This window comes from Psittacula echo (genome assembly GCF_963264785.1).
Source record: "Psittacula echo genome assembly, chromosome: Z".
In the NCBI taxonomy this organism is placed as follows: domain Eukaryota; kingdom Metazoa; phylum Chordata; class Aves; order Psittaciformes; family Psittacidae; genus Psittacula; species Psittacula echo.
The window spans coordinates 83,976,943-83,997,263 of NC_137742.1; the positions used below are offsets into that span (position 1 = coordinate 83,976,943).

Below are 20,321 nucleotides of genomic sequence, written 5' to 3' on the forward strand. Positions count from 1 at the left end.
GTATCCTTCTGTGCCACACACCTGTGCTGGATATTGCTTAGAACGTGCCCGGCCCTCTCTATGACAGCCAATTCCTGCTTCTAACACAAGGTGTCAGTGAAGGACTTGGAGCTGCTTTCTTTTGCCTCGATGCTGTGAGCATCGATCTGTGCTTGAGTGGAATCACTCTTGGGTAACCAAACTTATGAGTCACCCACATTTCTGCTGTCAAAAGGATGGTGAGCTGTCTCCACCTTCTAAAAGCTGTGGTGGCCTGTTAGAAGGCTGGTATCATCTCTGGAGAATAAAAAGCTGTTGATGCAGTTGGACAGCAGTGCTGCTTTTAAGCGGCAGAGTTCATTCTGGAACTGGAATGTAGGTTATTGCCAGACTTTACTGTTGGTCTGCAATGCTCCGTACTCCAAAAAGTATGGAGCATTGTGCACAGTGCAAGGTGCACAGAAGCATCTTTAGAAACAGGAATTTCTTTTCCTTCAAGTCAGCGTTTATGAACCTTCTATTGCTAACGTTCCTCTTCCTTCCACCCTGTTAGTATAGGAAACATTTCTTTTCGACCTGCCAGTGTTACAAATGTGATTGATACAGTGAAATCCAGCAGCAGGACATATCACCTTCTACTTAGGTAATGAGGTTGTGAAATGGCTAGCTGAAAAGTTGGCTAAAGCTTATTAGTGTAGGCCTTTGTTGGGAAAGGCTTTCCACAGGCTGTGTGTTTCCTCCACCACCACCTCTGTGGGTGCTAGTGCTTCTGTTGGTGCAGTTGGCCCAACTAGGGTCTTGTGCACCTTATGGAAACAATGGTGGGATGGGCTCTTTTGTGCCTTCAGCTTAAGGTGTGTGTAGGATGAATTTCATGCCCCTGCAAGGCTCTCTTGTGTTTTATTTGTGCATCTCAGCCCACACTTTTTCCTGTGAAAGCTCTTGGGTTTTCAGTTCACATAACCCCAAGGTAGTGGTGTTGTGTCACGTCTGTGAAGAGCACAGCAACCGTCTGAGCCCCAGAGATGTATTTGAGAGGCAAAGGCTGGCTAGGAGAAGAACATACATGTGATTCTTTTAGATAGAAAGGATTTCCAAGACTGTGGTCCTCTCATCTCTTCATTTGTAGAATGAGAGAAATTTCATGGCCTCCATTTGTAGGATGCTTGCTAATCAACAGTGAAATTGGAGAGCTTGAAGCACTGGACTGCCTGGGTTCACACCAGCTGGAGGGCATGGTGATCTGCCTGAATGGTGTCCTCACACCAGAGCCCTGTTTCCTGTCAAATGCATCTGGAGGAACACACAGGGAGTGCTATGCTCTTGATACAGGGCTGGGTGGTGTGGAATAAACCAAGACTGGCTGGGTTGGTTGGTTTTGAGTCTTGAAGAGCGTTTCCAGGGTTGCTGTCTGTAGCCCTCCCTGCCCAGAAAGGAAGTGCTGCTTTCAGCCAGCTGAGGAGTGCATTACTAAAGGCTTACTGGCCTAAATGCCTCTTCAGTGTAATGACATCTGCTTCTCCTCCACTCTCTCCTCTTCCTCTTTCTCCAGGCAAAGGAGAGGTGATGAAATAATTGGAAGTGCATTGAGCATGTTATTGAGCCACTGTGGAGTGAAATCTGTCTTCTTGTTGTCTAACCATAGAGCAGTAGACACACCAGAGCAGAGGCCTGCCTGAGCAGAGCTGTGGCCTCTTGGAGGCAAGAAATGGATGTTTGGAGTGTTTCCTCTGTGCACCTGGCTTCTGCTGAGTGCAGTATGTGCTTTTATTTTCATAGTCCCGAGAATCTTTCTTCTCCCCTGGAGGCTGACTTTGCTTTATGGTGTTATGTGCTGAATGTTCACCACGTCTCGTTTCACTGAGAGCAGGAGAGGCTGTGCTACCCTTCTCTCTTCCATTATATTGCTGTGGTCCTGGAGTTCAGGTCCAGAAAGTTTGGAGCTAGGCTTCTCTTTCGGCTTAACTACATGGGCAGTGCGTCCTCTCTTGTATAGGTTGCATTGTTACCAGAGCTACAAACTGCCTGCAAGCTTGCTTTTGACACCTGGATCCATGGTGGAGCTCATGGTGTTGTCCTGGGTGTGGGGAGAAGAGGGTAGGTCCTTTCCCGTGCAGCTCCTCTGCTGCACAAGCAACCAAGGAGTGGCCACTTGATAGTCCTGAAGTGTGGCCATACTTAGATCCGTCTTGAACTCTGTGAATGGTTCAGTCTGAATCCTGGTGTATAAGCCAAGCTGTAATGTGGTAGATACCTTTCAAAAGCATGATAACAATGTTTTCTGTCTCCTGACATCTGAGACCCCTTTGTGGAAAGATGACCTTTGCCTGCTGGGACTGTGCAGGAGGGTTGTCCCTGTCCCCAGGAGCTTTCATCTGCAGGATGAGGCCGAGCATATGGGAATGGTGACACCTTAGGAGGGCTTAGACTGTTCCTGTCTTGTGAATGCTGGCTGCATGTACAGAGAGAGAGCAGTAGCTGAAAGGCTAGTCCTTCTAATCTCAATGCTTTGTCCTGCATCCTCCAGTGTAACTGGTGGCTGTGGCTGGTTAATCAGCTGTCCTGTTAAAATGAGCTCAAGGAAAACATTCTTTATTGGGAGAAAGATGGCACTTCCACGGCCTGCTAAATCATGGTGGCAAACAAACACTGTGGTCTCTGGCTTCCTGCAGGGTTCAGCAGAGGCTCTTTGCTGTTTGTTCTGGCCTCCTTTACTGGGCAGACACACACTTCATGGCTTCTTCTAGCTGAACTTGCATGCAGCAGCTGAGGTCAGCTTCTCAGTACTAGTGCAGCTTCAGTCCTTGTTTGTGTCCTGCCCCTCCTTAGAAGATGGTGGTGTCTGTGTTTCCTGGCAGCCTGTTGGTACTTTCATCTTGTTTTTCCTTTGCTGTCGGCTCCTGCAGTGTGAGAATGTTTTCTGTCCTGTTTCCCTTAGCTTCTGGATGATTTGCTGCCTCTCCTTTAAACCACTGCACTAGGTGCTGGGCTGATGTCCTGTTGGTATACTGGACCTCAGAGGTTACAGCTGTGACTTTGTGCAGTCTGTTTTTAGAGGGGAGAAGAAAAGGGTACATAGAGGTGAAGTTTCTTGGACATGCAGGTAGGTTAGGAGGTGTTCTTCACCTCTTGGAAGGATCAGGAGATGGCTACCTGGTTGAGGGGCTCCTGAGGAAACAAAACCTGGCTGTGCTGGGTTTGAGGCTCTGATGGGGGCAACTTCAACCCCGGGAAGGGCTGGACTAGAAACATGGGCTGCTGTTTGGTGCTGAGGATGTCTCAGTGAAGTGAAGAATGAGGGGCAAGATGCTGGTGGGTGGAAAGGAGCAAAGATGATGCTTCTCTGTGTCTAGCCCTGGCCTAGAGGAATTGCTCCTCCTCTGGCCTAGAGGAATTGCTGCCTGACAGCAGAAGAAAATTGATATACCTGTACTGTGGTGTGCAACCACAGAAAAGGTCTTAAATTCTCTGGGGAATGAAGGGTCTCTGGATACTTCTTGAGTGAGATTTCAGTGAATCAGTTCCAGGAGTGTCTGAGGTGGCTTTAAACAGATCTAATGGAAAGCAGTAAGCCAAATGGTAATGACTGCAGTCTTCTGAAGGGAGATGTGGGTGATGGAGCTGAACTGCAGACTGCTGTGTGATCCCTCAGCTGCTTTACTGCCTCCAGCCTGGGAGACGTCAAAAAAGATGGTAATTTTAGTATATGCAGCGATGACCCTGAGTGCTTTGGAATGAAATGTCAGGGTCACAGCAGATAATTGTGTGAAAACATCAGTTAAGCCTTTGCAGGTTCCAAGCTGATTCCGTGCCTGTGTGTGAGAAGACAAATTGGTCCTTGCCTGGAGGTGCTCAAGCCCTTAACTTGATTCAGAGCTCTGCAGTTATGGGAGGATGCTGAAGAAGGAAGGGTAGAAGTTTGAGTTGCTAGGGCCTTGGGTCACTGTGAGTAGGGCTTAGAGGATAGGTTTTGACTGACAGATGTCTGAAAGACTGAATAATGGCTTAATTCCTTGTTATGACACAGCAGACCTGCAGGAGAGCATAGTAATATTGCTGTGGATCTGAAGTCTCTCATGAAAATGTCATCTGAAATGTCAAGGTGTACTTGAATTAAACTTCATTTGTGCTTGTGCCTCACGCACAGCCCGCTGCATTGAAACCAGAGGGCCTTATCAGAGATTTGAAAGGAGGTGGCTGTAAGTACATGTCATGGTAATTTCAAGCACTTCCCTACTTGAATACTCAGCAGAAACAGGCTGTTGTTCTGACAAGCTGTTGTGTTCTTGCATAAGGCAACTTTCTGGGAACTATGACCTGGCCATAATTTACTAGCTTTTGTGGGGGAGGAGAGAGAACAAAAGTGTTGTGGTAATTCAGACACTCCCATGCCAAATGCTGCCTCAAATCTGTTTCTTAAAGTGTGTGAACTGCTTGGAAAAATGCCGAAACAGGCAAACATACCTCTCAGAAGCAGGTGCTGCATTGAGGCTGTGTGCTGATGCTACTCAGCATCTGGAGGAGCCCATCAGCAGTGCCTGGGCTCTAGGTGCAGGTCTGTCCTCTCTTCAGCAGGCAGAAGACTTCCAGCCAGCATCTTGTCGACATCCAGCGTGTGGGATCCCTGGCAGCTGCTGCCTCCGAGGTGTTGCAGTTGCTGCTAGAGGCCAACTCCAGCTCAGTCTGAACTTGTGTTAGGAAATAGGAACTTGAGCTTCTGGAGAGCTTGGGGTTGCTCAGCAGTGGGTCTACTTATTAGTCACTGTGCTACTGCAACAGCTCTTCTGGCAGGGGATTTGTGAGACCATGGGATTAGTTTGTTCTTAACTGTGAAGCCTGACATGTGAATAGCCCTATTAAAACCTCCCAAACCCTCTTGGCTGAGGCTTAGTGATGGGCTTGAGGAGGACAGGCTCACTTAAGTAAGTCACTTGTACACTATGGGGTACATTGAGTCAGGGTTTATAAATCCAGTCAGATTTTTGGAAAATCTATTCTGTTCTGTCTGCTTGGATGCTAAGAGATTCAGAAGACTTTAGTTTGTGGCTGGCTTTCCAAGTGTTATATAAACATGCCCCTTATTCCAGTTGCAACATAATGTTATGCTGACTCTTGTGCTGTGGAGCTGGCGGGGCAACCCCCTCATCAAGCAGGACAAAATGCTCTGGGAGCTTGCTCAAAGCTCTTGACAGAGAAGCTGCAAGGCACAGCATGCAGCCTGTGTGACTCTGGTCTCCATGAGATGCAGCTCTGACTTCCTGGAAGTGGATGGTATGGCAAACTCTACTTTTTGTGTCACTTGCAGCCTCAAAAGGAAGAGCAGAGTTGCAGGTTGTGATGACACCAAAAGGAACAGATGATTTTGGGCCAGTAGAATTGGAGTTGAGGAAATGGCTAGAAACTTTGGAAGCTTCCCTACTGAAGTAGGAGATAGGTAGAATATGCAATAACTGCTTCCTCTCCAAGGTCCTGTATAGGCTGCAAAACAGCATTACATGCCTTTCTGGGAAGGCTTAGTTTTCGTTAGAGCTCTTCACAATGGCAGAGAAATGCAAGAAGGAGGTATGTGAATGTAGCTATTGCAGTCCCCTTGGGCCTTCCCTTGCAGTCTGATTTTATGGGTGCAGTACTCTTACCATGATCCTTTCTCTCACATTCACTGAGCAACTGCTGAATTTTGTTCCGTGCTTTCTCCACCCTCCTCTAAAAGCAAACAAGTAAAGCCCTGATCTGACAGTGGAACTTAATTTCCACTTGGACTCCAAAGCTTCTCATTGAAGACCTTTCAGAAGAGGGACTGAAACTTGTTAAGTGTTTGACTTTGTGGCAAGGTTCATGTTGAAAACTCCATTGTCTGAGTTATCCAGACAATGTTTTCCCACCTCAGAAGTGTGAGCATAAGTTGGCAATGTTTTGGTAGAACAAAATACAGCTGTTTAGCTGCAGCATAGTCTGGGGAACAGAGATCTACTTTAAGTTTCTGCTTTGCTTCAGCTGGGATGTGTGTTGGGCAAGTAACTCTTTGCTGCATCCAGGCTTCCTTAGTAAGAGTACCACCAAACTCTCCTGTAAACCACGGAAATAGTGCTCGGTTTCTGTCATGTTTCTAAGTCGCTGGCCTTTTCCTCTCTCTGTAACCACCGTGTTTCCTGTGACGCTTAGCAGTGGTAATGTCTTCATAACTATAAAAGTGCTGGGTCAACAACATCTTTACTAGACCTTCTTGGAAATAACCAGAAGAGTTAAAGTCAGCTTGAAAGCTGTTTGACCCCTTGGGCTGAGGACAGTGTCTCGCTGTACAGTCCAAGCTCAGTTTGGAGCCCAGTGTGGAGGATGCTCTCCAGCTCGTGCCTGTAGCTGGGTGGAATGTCAAAAGATCAAACTCTTCAAGCTAGTCTGAGTCCTTGCTTTGACCTCGGTACTGTGGTTGCTTGTGCTGTAATGCTGAGGACTCAATGATTCAGTGGAGGGGAAAGGGAGCCTTAGTGCTGTTCTTTCACAGAAACCAGGGAGAAATGGCTTTTTTTTTTTTTTTCTTCTTCTTTTTGTTTTCTCTGGACTGTGTGTTCACATCTGGTTTGACTAAACTCTTCCAGCTACTTTCCTTTCCCCATAAAGGTCTTGAATCCCTTGGAGGGTGCTTGCCTAACTGGCCCTCCAAGGTGGAAGTTGAAGGAAGATGAACATTGTGTACCAGTGCAACTAGCAGAGCTTTGTAGGATTGTATGACGTTCCTCAGTTCTGGATTCAGTTTTTCCATGGAGACACTTAAATGCTTTTGGCTCAAATAGGGCTTTTATCTTGACAGAGCTCAGCATGTTGTGGTTGATTGTTGGCCAGGACTGGAGCTTGCTTGGGCACCTGACCTACAGCAGGGGTAAGGGAGGAAACAAAGGTTCCATCTACTCCAAACTGGAGGAGGGGAAGGCTTCTAAGCATGTTCCTTGTCTTGGTTTTGGCTGGGATAGAGTTAATTTTTTTCTAGTAGTTGATCCAGTGCTGTGTTTTGAATTTAGGATGAGAATAATATACCAGTGTTCTAGCTGTTGCTAAGTACTGCTTATTCTAAATCAAGGACTTTTCAGTCTTTCATGCTTTGCCAGTGAGGTGGGGCACAAGAAGCCAGAAGGGAGCACAGCCAGGACAGCTAACCTGAACTATTATTCAAAGGGGTATTCTTACCAAAGCATGTCATGCCCAGTATAGAAACTAGGGTGAGTTGACTGGAAACCTTCTCTTTTCTAAGCTGAACAAGCCCAACTCTCTCAGCCTGTCTTCAGAGCAAAGGTGCTTCAGCCCTCACAGCATCTTCATGGCACTGCTCTGGACTCAGTCTAAGTGGTCTGCTTGTTTCATAATTTCAAGGTTGCTGTTCATATATTTGGCTTTGAAAGCTTTTCCAGTGCCACCCATCACTAGTATCTGAGGGAACTTGCTTGTGGGTACAGATAGGTTCTTGGTTGTGATTGCTTCAGAGAAGCCTGCAACCAGAGCCCTTGGGGCTAGAGAAAGTGCTTAAGTTGTTGGTTTTTAATATTATTTTCTAGGAAGTATTTGCTAGAAATCTAGAACCTCCCATCTTGATCAAGCACAGTGGGCAGCTGTATGCCCAGTTACACAGTGCCACAGTTACCTCTTTAAGATGGGGCAAAGCTGGTATTGTGAAACACTGACCTCCTCCTGTGTTTGAGTTGTCCATGATAAAACTAAGCACAGATAAAAACATATGATTTAATGTGGGTTTTTTCTAGGTGATCTTTCAGAGAAGAGAATGCCTAGAGAAGGGCTGAGCAACAGCTTTCTTGAGTGTGCTTAAAATTAAAACCAGCCCAAACCCAACACAAACCCTGCAGAGTGGAATTATTCTTTCTTTTTCAGACTTGAAACTGCACCTTCAGAGCACAGACTATGGGAACTTCCTGGCCAACGAAGCCTCCCCACTCACTGTCTCTGTCATAGACGACAAGCTGAAAGAGAAGATGGTAGTGGAGTTCCGTCACATGAGGAACCATGCCTATGAGCCTCTAGCAAGTTTTCTGGACTTCATCACGTGAGTACCAGCTATTCGTCAATAGCATTTGAAACACTGGTGTTCTTTCAGACTTGAGGGCTCTCAGACCTGTTTTCCATTCTCAACCCTGTAGCTCCTGTGTGTTCTTCCGCTTCTTGAACAAAACTTGTATCTGGAGGTCTCAAAGCAGCAGCACAGTATCACTACGCTATTAAAGGCTTCTGCTTCTCAGGTGTGCTGGCACAGCTGCTTGGCTGCTTCCCTGCAGCACTGGTTCAGTCTCTATTGGACCTGTCATGTACCTTTGTCCCTTGTGTTAAATGTTCCTATTTTATTATTCTTAAATGTGATCCTGCTGCAATGCATGTGCACAACAGCAGTTGCCTGCTCATTCTGACCCACTGAGGTCTGTCAGCCTTTGTCGAGGCTGCTGTGATTCTGATATCTCACTCTGGGGTCTGTATGCCTTCCTCTGATCATGTCACAAACTAGTTTAAGGAGTTGATGTGGCCAAAAATTGAACCACCTTGCTGTTTTGGTGTTAATCATTAATTTTTTTTAAATTTTTTTTTCAGCCAACTCTGTGGAATACACCAAATAGTGGATTTCCAGTAAGGAAGGGGAGGGCCTAGAACATGCAGTGGGGAAAGACAGGGCTGCAGCACCCTCAATATGTCTCACTTGGTGCATGAAAAGACACAGGGTGTGTACACTTCCACAGCAGGTTCAGCTGATGTGAAAAGCTTGAGATAGCACAGTTTCCTCACAAGTGTCTTCGCCTAGCAGTTTTGCACAGCCCTCTGCTTCTGTGTGTTGCTTTAATTGGTAATAAAGTGAAATTCCTAGTTTTGGTGAGATACCAGTTGTGCTAGTCGGCACTTTTACGTCCATGTTTCGGTTGCATTTTTTCCTTTCTTTAGTCTACACTCCTGTAAGATCTATTTTGCCCTGCAAACTGCCTAGCCGATGGCCTCCTCTGAGCAGTAAGGAGGTATCTTACAGGCAAAAGTTAATTTCAGGCTCAGTAGAACATGTTTTTAACTTGGATCTCTGAGGGGAAAGTAGTACTCTGTTCTTGAGTAGGATAGTTCATAAATCAGCACTGCTCTGTTTGACATAGTGAGTTTGGGCTCATTGCAGGCGCCCTGACACGTGATATTTAATCTTGCATTTATAACAGTTGTGTGTGTATTATCTTGCTAGCCACCTAGAGATTTTTGAAGGATGGAGGCTGATATAGACAGGCCTTTGCGGTCAGTTCAAAGATTTTAAGATTGGCCTATCTAGGGTGTCTCCTGCACATGCAGATATTGATTAAAGACCTGTCTGTCAGCCACATTCCTTCCTGTTCTGTCCTTTCTGTGTCTGAAAGGACGTAGAAACAACTATCTCATTTTCTGACCCAGTGGCTCTTACCTGTTATTTTCTGGGTCACTCTGCTAAAGCTGCCTGTCTTCTAAGCCTTTCCTATTTTCTAAGAAATAGCTTTTTGTTATATGCTTGTCTATAAAACACATGGAGTTTTCATATTTGGCTCCAAATATGGAGTAAGATATAGCAAGTCATCAGCAGGACATTACTAAGCCCTCATCTTGCAGGAGTGTTTGCAATAGATGCAGTAGTTCCTAGCTCATCTTAAGCTGATTGGAACAATCTCTTCTAGTCTCTCAAACTGAACTTTCAAAACACCTCTTTGCCCATCTTGAGTTTGCTGTAAAGACCGTTTGAGCCTGGCAATATTAGGTAGTTTGTCCTCCATGCATGCTTTTCCTTTGCTACCTTACAGGTTTATAGAAATGTTTCTATGGAAATATCATAGTAATCACTAGTGGTCTCTTCTAGCTTCTGCCATATCTGTTTAAAGGCAATAGTTTGGGCAGGATAGATGAGTATCTTGCAGACTTTAAAATTTGCTGTCCCCAAACAGTCTCACTTTGAAAACTGGTGTCTGTAAAAGATGAACCAAAAGGCCTCAGACCATGCCTGCCCTGATTACACACTGCATGACTTGGTAGGAAGACCCTGAATTGCTCTGGAAGTCCAGTTTCTTGTTACAACAGTCCTGTTGACCTTTATCCAGTGTCTATATCCAGCTCGAGCTGTGTAGAAGACCTTGAACATCTCCTGTGATCTGATAGCCTGGTGGCTATCATTCCAGCTGTTGGAATGACTTAATTGTAAAACTGGTGTTTTGTCCTCAGCTTGATTTGACTTTCATTGTGTTCTGCTTCTGTCTGTCTGGTTTTGATGAGTTCTGTACAGCAAATCTCAATTCTTTGCAGGTATCCCTATCTTTTACCTACTGTATAATCTCTTCTTGAGTATATTGGTCCCATTCAGCACGGGATGTTTCTTCCTTGAGTTGTCTTCACTCTCATCTCTTCCTTTTTACCCACAAGATTTGCTTTAATACTACTGTCTGCAGTGCTGCCTGGAGGAAGGCAAAAGGTGAAGCAGGAGAAAAGCCACTTTCCTACATGAAACATCCTTATGCTTGCAGAGCCTTTTGTACAAGGAGTTCAAGTGTTTAGTTGCATTTTGTTGTGGTTCTGCTGCACCAGAGTCTCCCCTGACTCTGTACTCATCACACCAGTGGAGTGTTACTGAAATAGGGAAAGTGTTACCAGCTTCAGAAGATCCAAGGTGGGAGTCGCTGTCAGCATGTTACAAGCTCTAATAACTTCTAATGACACTACAGACAAAATATAAGAATGGCACTGAAACACAGGAGCTTGAAGAGGGTGTCACCTTTGCCCAGCAGTTTTTACTGTATTCTGTTGATAATATTTAGTGACAGGGCTAGTAGAAAAGAGGGTAGACTAGGTATGACTTCTTGGGCTGCCTTTCAGACTTGTGTTTTGTTCCCTGAAACTGTCCCATAGGTTGTAGCAGCTCTTGGTTCAGGGCAGGGGATAGAAGTTTCAGAGGTCCTGTTTGCAGATCGCTCTCCTGGGAAGCTTCCCATGCACATCCCAAATAGCTTGAGTGACCACAGGACAGCTCTGTTAGGAGTCTGGCAGCGTGTACTTGTGCCAGTACTTCACCTAACCCAGGCTTGTATGCTAGCAGCATCACAGGCAATTTCAGCCCAACAATGTTGGCAATGCTGGGGGTGTTGAGCCTGTGCATGCAGAGGTACTGTGTCATCTGCCTACCTGGGTGACACTGGAACAAGCCTGTGCCGTTTGATCTCCTGCTCTGGCTTTGAACACAGAATAGGCGTAATGGGGTGATTTATCTTGGCCTTTTGAACATGACTATTTCCTACTCCTTTCTTTTAGGGTAGCTAATAAAACTTGAGGAGGAAATGGTAAAGGTGTTCCTGATAGGCAGCTCAGGGCGAGTGACTCACCAGGTGATCAGAAGAAGAAATTGTACTCAACTGAATGTGTCTATGTGCTAAACCATACAGGCTGAATTGAAATAGAAAATGGTAGAAAGATATGGAAAGTTTGAGCATGGCTGGCTTCTGCAGGAGGAAAGCTTGAGTGCACTGGTACTATCTTGAGAGAGAGGCATTGGTTGTGAACAGATTTTGAAAACTGAGTGGCTCTGTAGGAGGTGTGACTGGCTTAAAATGGAAGGAAATGTTTTACAGCATGTCCAGTTCAGCTCTGAAACTCACTGCTGCAGAATGCTTTTGTAGGTACTTAACTTCTTGGCCTTCTTAGAAATACTAGATAATCTCGCATGAGACAGTGGCATGTTAAATATGCAGGTACCATCCCACTGAGAGCAGTCAGGATGTTGGTGGCTGGTGCTGGGAGGTGGATGGAGCGTTTAAAAGCAGTCTTTGTCCTGTTGGACCTCTGGGGTGGTTTTGAGTTGATCAGCAGGTGAGTGTTGCACTGGGTTTTCAAGGGTGCTCTGCTGTTGACCCAGGGCACATTGCTGAGGTATCTGGGGAACTGTCTGATCTCAGGAGCAGGTATGCCCTTGTCCCCTCCTCAACCTGCCAAAAGCTGTTTGTCCCCCCTTTTGTCATTTCTCTTGCCTTTTCTCTGTGGCCCGTAAACCCAGGTAGGTGCCACTGGAAGCAGAAGCAGCAGCGGGGCTGGTGTGGGGGCTCTGGAGCACCGGAAGGATGCTGTTCCTGGTCGCTGTCCCAGCCCAGCTCCAGGGAGGTGAAGCAGCTCTGTGACTTGCCGGAAGGTGGCACTCCAGCCCTGTTACTGCCCGGCCCCAGGGGCATCCCATCCTTTAGGTAACCTCTGGAGGTGAACAGGAGTTACCTTACCTCCTGAGCTTAGGAGAAAGAACACTGTTGAAAGGCACATGAACAAAACTAACCCAAGAATGCACCTAGGCAGCAAGCCAGTTCCCTCTGTCACTTGCTGCCACTGTTTTTTGTCCTGTTGTGCTCCTCTCCTGGGACCACACTGACTCTTTCCTGGCTCTTACCCTCTCCAGGAACTTTTCTGTGGCAAGTGTAGTATTGTTAGTATCAAAATATAGAGGAAGTTGGCTGATTTCCCTTTTGTTTTTTCAAGTGGTGGCTGTAGTTGGTGGCCTTCTGCCACTGCATATTGCGGCAAGGAAAAGCTCACCTTGTTGAGCCTGCCACAGTCTATGAAACACCCGCTAGCTCTGTGTCTTGCCATGTAGCTCCTTGCTGGTGTTTTCCCATGTCTTTCAACAGCCCACAATAGGTTCTGACTTGATAGGCACAAGTTGACTGTTAACATCTCGCTCCAACACAAACAATTGACTGTTTGGCTGAGGGAATGCAGTGATGTTCTGTAGGGCAGCAACAAACAGGTATTAAGTGTACTTGAAACAGCAAAACCCACTTCCTGAATTCAGCAAGCACATACTGACTTGTGGGATGGAAGTGGGTTTTAGGTTCTTCTCCGTGCTATGCTGCCCTGCCTTTCTGTAAAGGATTTGTTTGTGTTAGCCTGTCACCATGCTATGTCCTGTCTCTCCTTCCTTTCAGTGTTCCTGTACATGGTTTGGATAGGATTCTGTATCATGGTGCTGCATCTGACTCTTGTCTGCTGTAGCTTGGTCTGGTTGCCAACTTTAGTATTTTTCTAGGGGAAAAACATGCAGTAAAGATTTGGTTGTTTGGGGTTTTTTTGCCCTTGCTTCAGCACGATCTCTTCCTTCCCCTTGGAAGTGGTTTCACAGATCCTGGTGTGCAGGGCTCTGACAGCTCTTGGGCTCCTTGAGCCCTTGCAGCAAGCTGTTAGGCAGAGAAGGGTTTGATCTTGTGCTCAGATGGGGGGGAGCTGCTGGTAACTGTGTGGAGACTTGAGCCTGCTGTAAGAGTGAGGTCTAGGGTTGAGCTGGGTCTAAACACATTTCCCAAATCCATAATCAAGCCTCTTGTCAGAGGACAAGACTAAGTTGTCTTTTGTCTTTACCTCACCAGTCTTCTAGGGCTGGAACTGGATTCTTTGTTGCCCTGGGGATGCACCTGGGAACTTTGCTTTCAGTATGTTTTTGTGGTCACAAGGCATGTTTTTGATGAGGTTGCATGTACCCTTCCCCTTTCACATGCTTTTTTGTAGCTGACACTTCTCTCTGTTACCTTCTCCCTGACCCAGTGCTGCTCTGCCTCTCCCATGCACTGGATAGATCTAGTTTCTGCTGCATGACTTTGCGTTCGAACTTCGTCTTGCAGCAGTGATTTTTCTGGGGCCAAATTGTTTTCCATTGCTACTTTTGCTGAGGAGCAATAGTCCTCTTCTCTGGAGTAGGAAGTTGCCTGTCTATTCTAAATGTACTGGAGTGTGCATCCTGGCATAACTGCAGAGGTTACAAAACATGACTGCATCCTTTTGAAGGTCTTTCTTGCAGAAGAAAAAGCTCCTAATGCTTTACATTAGACACTTGCAGTTTATTTGGGCAAATGCCCCAATCTGAAGGATCCTTCCTAATCTACTGTGGTTAAAACTGTGCTATACTATTTTCAATTAGTTGTTGGCTGCTTGGTGGCAGTGAGGTTGGGAAGGAAAAATGACTGGAGTGGCTGGGGATCCTGCAATAAAACCTTTATGAGCTTTTTCTGGCAGAGACTGTTTTGGCAAAGAAGCACAGGTTTCTGACAAACAGCTTCCCTGTTTGCAGGGAGTGCAAAGTTGAACTGATAAGCCAAATTCTTGGAGGAATTATGCAATATTCAAAATAAGAGGGCATGTAACTAATGGTCTGGAAACGATCAAAGACTTGTGTCCTCTGGATGGTAGCACTGGAACTGCAGCTATTGTCCTGCATACCCACATACTCGAAGGACACAGATCTCCTACCTGTTACCCAGAACCAGTGTCAGTGAGCACAGACAGGGTTGGGTGCCTGAGGGGGAGGCATAGAGTCATCTTTCAAAATGGTGTGACTGTGGGTGCCCTCATCAGAAAGAGAGGCTTTCAAAGGTGGCTTCCACTGTGTGTTATGTTGAGGAAATGCTTTTTCCTCCAAACCTCTAATGCTTGGAAAACACTTCATTTGGCCACTGGATTTGAGCTGGAACAGTATAACCCTGCTCCTACAAACCAGCACTGTTCTTTGCTTGGAAGGTGTTAGCACAGTGCCTCACAAACACAGTGAGTTACAATAATGTTTGGAAGAGCTAGCAAAGTGTTGTCAGTGGCAGTAAAGATGCAGAAAAAGCAAGTGATGACCTCCAGATTTAAGCCAGTGTTTCACGAAGAGAAATCTTGAATGAAAGTGCAGCCCCAAGAAGTGGCTCTGGCAAGCTGTGGGTGATTAGATGGGAACTCTGGATAACATCCCTGCTCAAGCTGATGTGTTTCATCCAGAGGCAGTGTGTGGACTTAGGTATCTTCTTGGGCTTTGTTTAAAGCTGAATGATTCTGCATAAAGCTGAATGATAAAGCTGGTGATTCTTGCAGTCTTTCCCTCTAGAGCCTGTCTGGTAGAGGCATAAAACGGGAAGGTTATCAGTGCTCCTCTAATAAATTTATGTATGGTTGTGACTTTTCCAGAAGGCTACCTGTGTGCAGTGCCTTCAGTTGGATGAACACTTCTGTTCCCATGTAACATGCTTCAATCCTTGATTGAAACCATTCTCAAGGTGTTCTGATGCTGGACTTTAGCAGCCTTCATTTTTCTCTTGCCTTTCCATCAACTTGCTTCACCCAATGCTTTAGACTGGCAGGTTCAGCCCAGAAAAGGCTTGGAAGCCAAGGGTGCTGCTTCTGAATGCTTCTTGGGGATATCTTGGGTCCTAGTCCCCTCTCCCAGATCTATTCTGCATGCAAATTTGACGTCTAGCAAATACTTGCATAGGGCTTTGTGGAAGTAACACAATATTTGGAGAATGAGCTAAATCTAGCCCATCTGTTTTACTGCATGTCAAGTGGGATGATTTGTCTTGTCTTCTGCTAGCAGCAGATCTGTATGCATAGTCATGTTCTGCATGTTTGTTAGGTCCAGGCCATATGGTCACTGAGAAATGAGTAAAGGCTTTCAGGCCATCAAACTCCTTCAGCTGTCTTGGCTACAAGAGGCAGTTTTGGGGATAAAGTGAGATTAAACAGCACAGTCTTTCCTCTAATTTCATATCCTTGAAATGTGTTGTGTTTTGATCTGTGTGAAAGCAGCATGATTACATGTTTCTGGTCAATATTTAAAACGTAATTAGCCCTGGGGTCTACTCAGCACAGCATGGAGTGCCAAGACTCAGCCTTGCATATCACCCTAGTGTTTTTAAGCTTTGAGGCATCAAGTTTAGGCAGCCAGAGATTCTTGCACAAGGCTTTGAGGTGTTCAAAACATTCCCTGGCATTTCAAGGGATTTGGACACAGCTAGAACACAACATCATATTCATAAAGCCTCAGAGTTAAAAAAAAAAAAAAAGCACTTCATCTAGCTTTTTCTCTCATTAGTCTTTAATGCAGCTAACACTATATGGCTGCTTATAAGTTACCAGAAGGTGCCACTGGAAAACAGAGGTCACTATCCCAAGACACGTAGACTCACTAGAAGATAGTAAAAAACATGTGGAGATACAGTTAAATATTGATTAATGCTGAGAACATTCCTGGATGCCTAGATTTGAAAGGCTGCCCGAGCCTCTCTAGTACTGTGATGTTACAACTCTGCTGTGAAATGGTCTCAATGATTTGAGTTTAGCAGGGCACCCACTTGCTGGCTGAATGCCCTTGGTTTGTGGTGGCAACCATAAAATTCTCAGCTTTCTCTCTGGCAGGTTCACAAACCTACCACTTAGGTGTGGTTTTTATTGGTGTGACTCTAGGAAAGACAGCGAGCAAAGATAGGAAGAGAACACTTGGGGCATCACATGCAGAACTCCTAGTGGCCAGAAGTTGTTGGTCTGATACATTCTAGTCTGAGCTGAAAAAGTGATGTAAAGATTTGATTCTGTTCTTCTGCTGTCTGTTCCTCAAACAAGCCTTAGTGAGGCACTGAGCTCTTCCTGATGTGCAACATCCCTTTCATTTCCAGTTCAGGACTGCTGTACAGTTATTTACTGATGGTTTTACAAGAACACTTCTAGATACAAGTATGTCAGCTGTTGGCACTAGTGTCAACAATATCAGCTACTGCTCTTCTGTGCTTTGAAGTCTGTATATTGCTTTCCCCCATACCTGCTTATACTTCAAACTCAAGAGGTGTAACAGGTGGCTCTGTGTACCAGCACCTTTGCTCAAAGTCCTTAACCCAGTGGGATATAGAGAGGTCTGTGTACTTATGCACAAACCCAAGGAAGCAGCAGTACAGCCAGCCCAAAACTTTTCCATTAGGCTACTTCCATCACTAGCCCCTGTGTACATGAATTGGATGAGTTGTAAGAAGGAAGCAGTGGATGCTAAAGTGACTGTAGTCAAAACAACTTAATTGTCATTTAAAGCTGTCCCTAGAATTCATGCTGGGTTCAAGCACTGCTGTGATCCCACTGGAGATTTCCTTTTTTCATCCCAAAATAAACACATGCTTCTACAGTCATCTGAGTAACTATCCAATGCAGTTACAAAGGACACCAGAGAGACTCTTCATCAGTTACTGTAGCAATAGGACAAGGGGTGATGGCTATGTAGGTTAGATACAAGGAAGAAATTATTTACTCTGAGGATGGTGAGGCCCTGGCACAGATTGCCCAGAGAAGCTGTGGCTGCCCCATCCCTGGCAGTGTTCAAGGCCAGGTTGGACAGGGCTTGGAGCCTCCTGGTCTAGCGAAGGGTGTCCCTGCCCGTGGCAGCAGGGTTGGGAGTAAATGATTTTAAAGTCTTTTCCAACCCAAAACAGGCTAGGATTCTGTGACTTTGGCCTTGCAAGCATTAGTCTGCATTAGTCTAATGCTGGTTTTAGAAAGCGTTAAAGTTGCCTGAGCAATACAATACCTTAACCCATCCCAGCAAAACTCCTGAGCTGCAGCCTAGCTTGTGCACTTGTGCCTTATCCCACTGTTGACAGGAGGGCCGTCCTCATGACCCCTTGCCCAGCAGCTGTTAAGCTACAGTTTGGCTTTGGCAAGGCTTTCAGAGGATCCCTGAGAAATGCAGGTCGTGCAATGTTCTGTCATTAGTCATGCTTTGTGACCACTTGCATTATTGTTTACGGTTTCTTTAGTATCCTGGAGCAGAAAGCAATAAAAAACCCAACCTATCTGCCACAGGACAATGACTCTTGAAGATTAGACTAGTAAGTGGGGGAGGGAGAAGCCCTAACTGTCTTGGCGTCACTGCCTTGCAGGGCTATGCCTGAGTGCCTTCAGGCCAAGTTGTAAATGCTAAGTTGTGATGAGCTTTCATGAATTTCCTGTGCTCCTCTGCTATAAAAAGTCTTTCCCAATGTTCAGTGGGCCATTGCAGTCTTTCTTGCGTCTCATTTGTACTTAAGTAACTCCAGCAGGAGGAGGAACATGTACATTGTCAAAGAACCTGCACATGGCTTTTGCATGTGTGCCCTATTCCTCCTTGATGATCCTTCATTCACAGACGACAAGTTAGTTTCTGGAGCTTGTCTCTCCACTTCTCTCTCTGGGAGGTCTCTGCTGTGCCTGTCTGAGACCATACCTCCCATAGCCAGCAGTGAGAACGATCTCTCTGACCTACTGCTCATGGAGGGATCATTTCCCCCACCACACACACACCTTTTGGCTTTTCTAGGCCTAGCCTAGCCTGGCTTAGTTCTTGTTATGCAAGTGTAACCCAGTGTGTATTGTGCTGAACTGGGTGTCACTGGAGGAGTGAAGATGTTACGAGGGCTGGAGCACCTCCACTCTGGAGACAGGCTGAGAAAGCTGGGCTTGTTCAGCCTGGGGAAGACTCAAGGAAGACCTTAGAGCAGCTTCCAGTGCCTAAAGCGGCTACAAGAAACCTGAAGAGGGGCTTTGGACAAGGGCCAGGACAAAGGGGAATGGCTTTAAACTGACAGAGGAAGGGTTGAGATTAGACATTAGGAAGGAGTTCTTCTCTGTGAGATTGCCCAGAGAAGCTGTGGCTGCCCCATCCCTGGCAGTGTTCAAGGCCAGATTGGATGGGGCTTGGAGCAACTTGCTCTAGTGGAAAGTGTTCCTGCCCCTGGCAGGGGGGTGGAACTGGGTGAGTTTTAAGGTCCCTTCCAGCCCAAATCATTCTAGGGTTCTGTAATACTTACTCTTCTTGTCTCAGACTTCAGGAAGCTCTAAACCATCATCTCTCTCCTGCTGTGGATGATATTTCTATGCTTGCTGACTCTTTTCTGTTTTTTAATAAGAAATTGTGCTCTCATGTGAGATGTTGAGGACACTTCTTGGTATCAACTTAAAATGGTATTTCTGTGAACGTGAATTTCTGGAATATACCACACCTCAGTGCAGTGGTGACAGGAAGAGCAAGGCAGGGTGTAACTGTGAATATGAAACTGAGCATACGCTCGTTTTGTGTCCATCTCCTTGCGTGGGGAGATAGCAGCTCAGAGGAGGAGTATAAAACACGTTCTTGCCCTGGAAAGTTTTGCTATGGTCTTTGTGGAGGCAAGGTTGGGAACTTCAGAAAAGATACCATTTTATCTCTTGATTAAAATCCTGGTACCTTCTGTCACTGGGTGCAGCTTACATAGAGCCTCCATGTAGTGTTTTCTCCTCTGAGCTCCTACTGAGTGTTCACATTAGCTAGTGCAGAGGCTTGTCCTCACCAAAGAGCTGGTCGGTGTCTCCAGTCTCTACCAGACAAGTGTCTCAGGTCTCCAGTCTCTACCAGACCATCCTATGTCCCAATCTCTTTTCCTTGCTAAGCAGGCTGCAGTAAGCATTCATGGTGTTGCAGGTGACTCCTGTTTTGTGATGTGTTCCTCTTATTAGCTGCACTGAGAGTTAGTAAAGGTTAATATGCTCTTGAAGGGGTCTGAGTATGCATTAACCATAAAAGCTAAAACCTTTGAAGCTGGTCAGAATTTAATAGGAGATGAGGAGGATGATGACAAAAGCTGCTCTATTAAACAAGTAGGTGGATGTTCTTAAGAAAACTGCTGCCACTGTAATGAATCTAATCCTTCAGGCCTCAGATAAAATGCCAGCATGGCCAGGACCTCTGATACAGTCTTAGTACAGCTGTGCTACTGGAGGCAGATGCATTCTTGTTTGGACTTGGCACAGGAAAGCAAGTGTTGCCCCAGATGGGAAGAGGCTTTTCCAGCTCTTCTGGCACTAGACAACTTGCTTTGTAGTCATGACTGTTTTTACTGGGTTAAAGCAGGGATTGAATGTGAATGAGTGTGGTCCAGGTTTGCTTGAAGGGAATAGAACTATCAGTAAGGATTTGGTAGTGGTGTCTGCCTGGCCTCAGCAGGCAGGAGGAGACCTTTATCTGGCTGCAGCTCTCATTATTGTAAAGGCTTGAAATGCTGTCACAGTGGAAATTTGAATGAGAAATTTCTCCTCTGTCTTGCACATAGTAACTCCTTCTCCTCCTGCAGGGATGAATCCTGCTCTGACAGCAAGATTTAAGTAGTTTCAATAGGTAAAGTACAAAAAACCAACAAAAAGTTGGTGCCAGGCCTGCTTAGAGACCTTGGCATCTGGTCTTTATAGTGTACATTTTCCCAGACTTCCCTGAAGGATGAGGAAACAAGCAAGTTACGAAATGGAAGGAGCTGGGTTGTCTTTCCTAGGACCATCAGCCTGAAAGCAAGAGCTTCTCATGCATGAAGAGGTCAGACTTGGGCTGTTCTTCCCAAGCCTGGCTTTCATGCTGAGCTGGGCTGGGAGGGCATGGATGAGCTCGGTGTGACTCCAGGAAATCAGAGCTAAAAGCTGCTCTGAAGACCTGTGAACAGAAAGGGCTCCAGGCATTTTCCCCTCAGTTCCTCTTGTGTGGTTGACTTTGACCAGGCTCCTTGCAAGTCACAAGTAACTTGTGGAGA

General features: G+C 45.9%; 1 protein-coding gene across 2 annotated transcripts in view; it reads left to right on the forward strand.

Annotated features, from left to right (window-relative positions):
- ATP6V0D1 (ATPase H+ transporting V0 subunit d1) overlaps positions 1-20,321 on the forward strand; it is a 36,419-nt gene that overhangs the window by 2,946 nt on the left and 13,152 nt on the right. For both annotated transcript variants that reach the window (XM_080637459.1, XM_080637460.1), the window contains exon 2: positions 7,858-8,029. In XM_080637459.1, the coding sequence (XP_080493585.1) occupies positions 7,858-8,029 (172 nt within the window). The remainder of the gene's footprint in view (positions 1-7,857; positions 8,030-20,321) is intronic.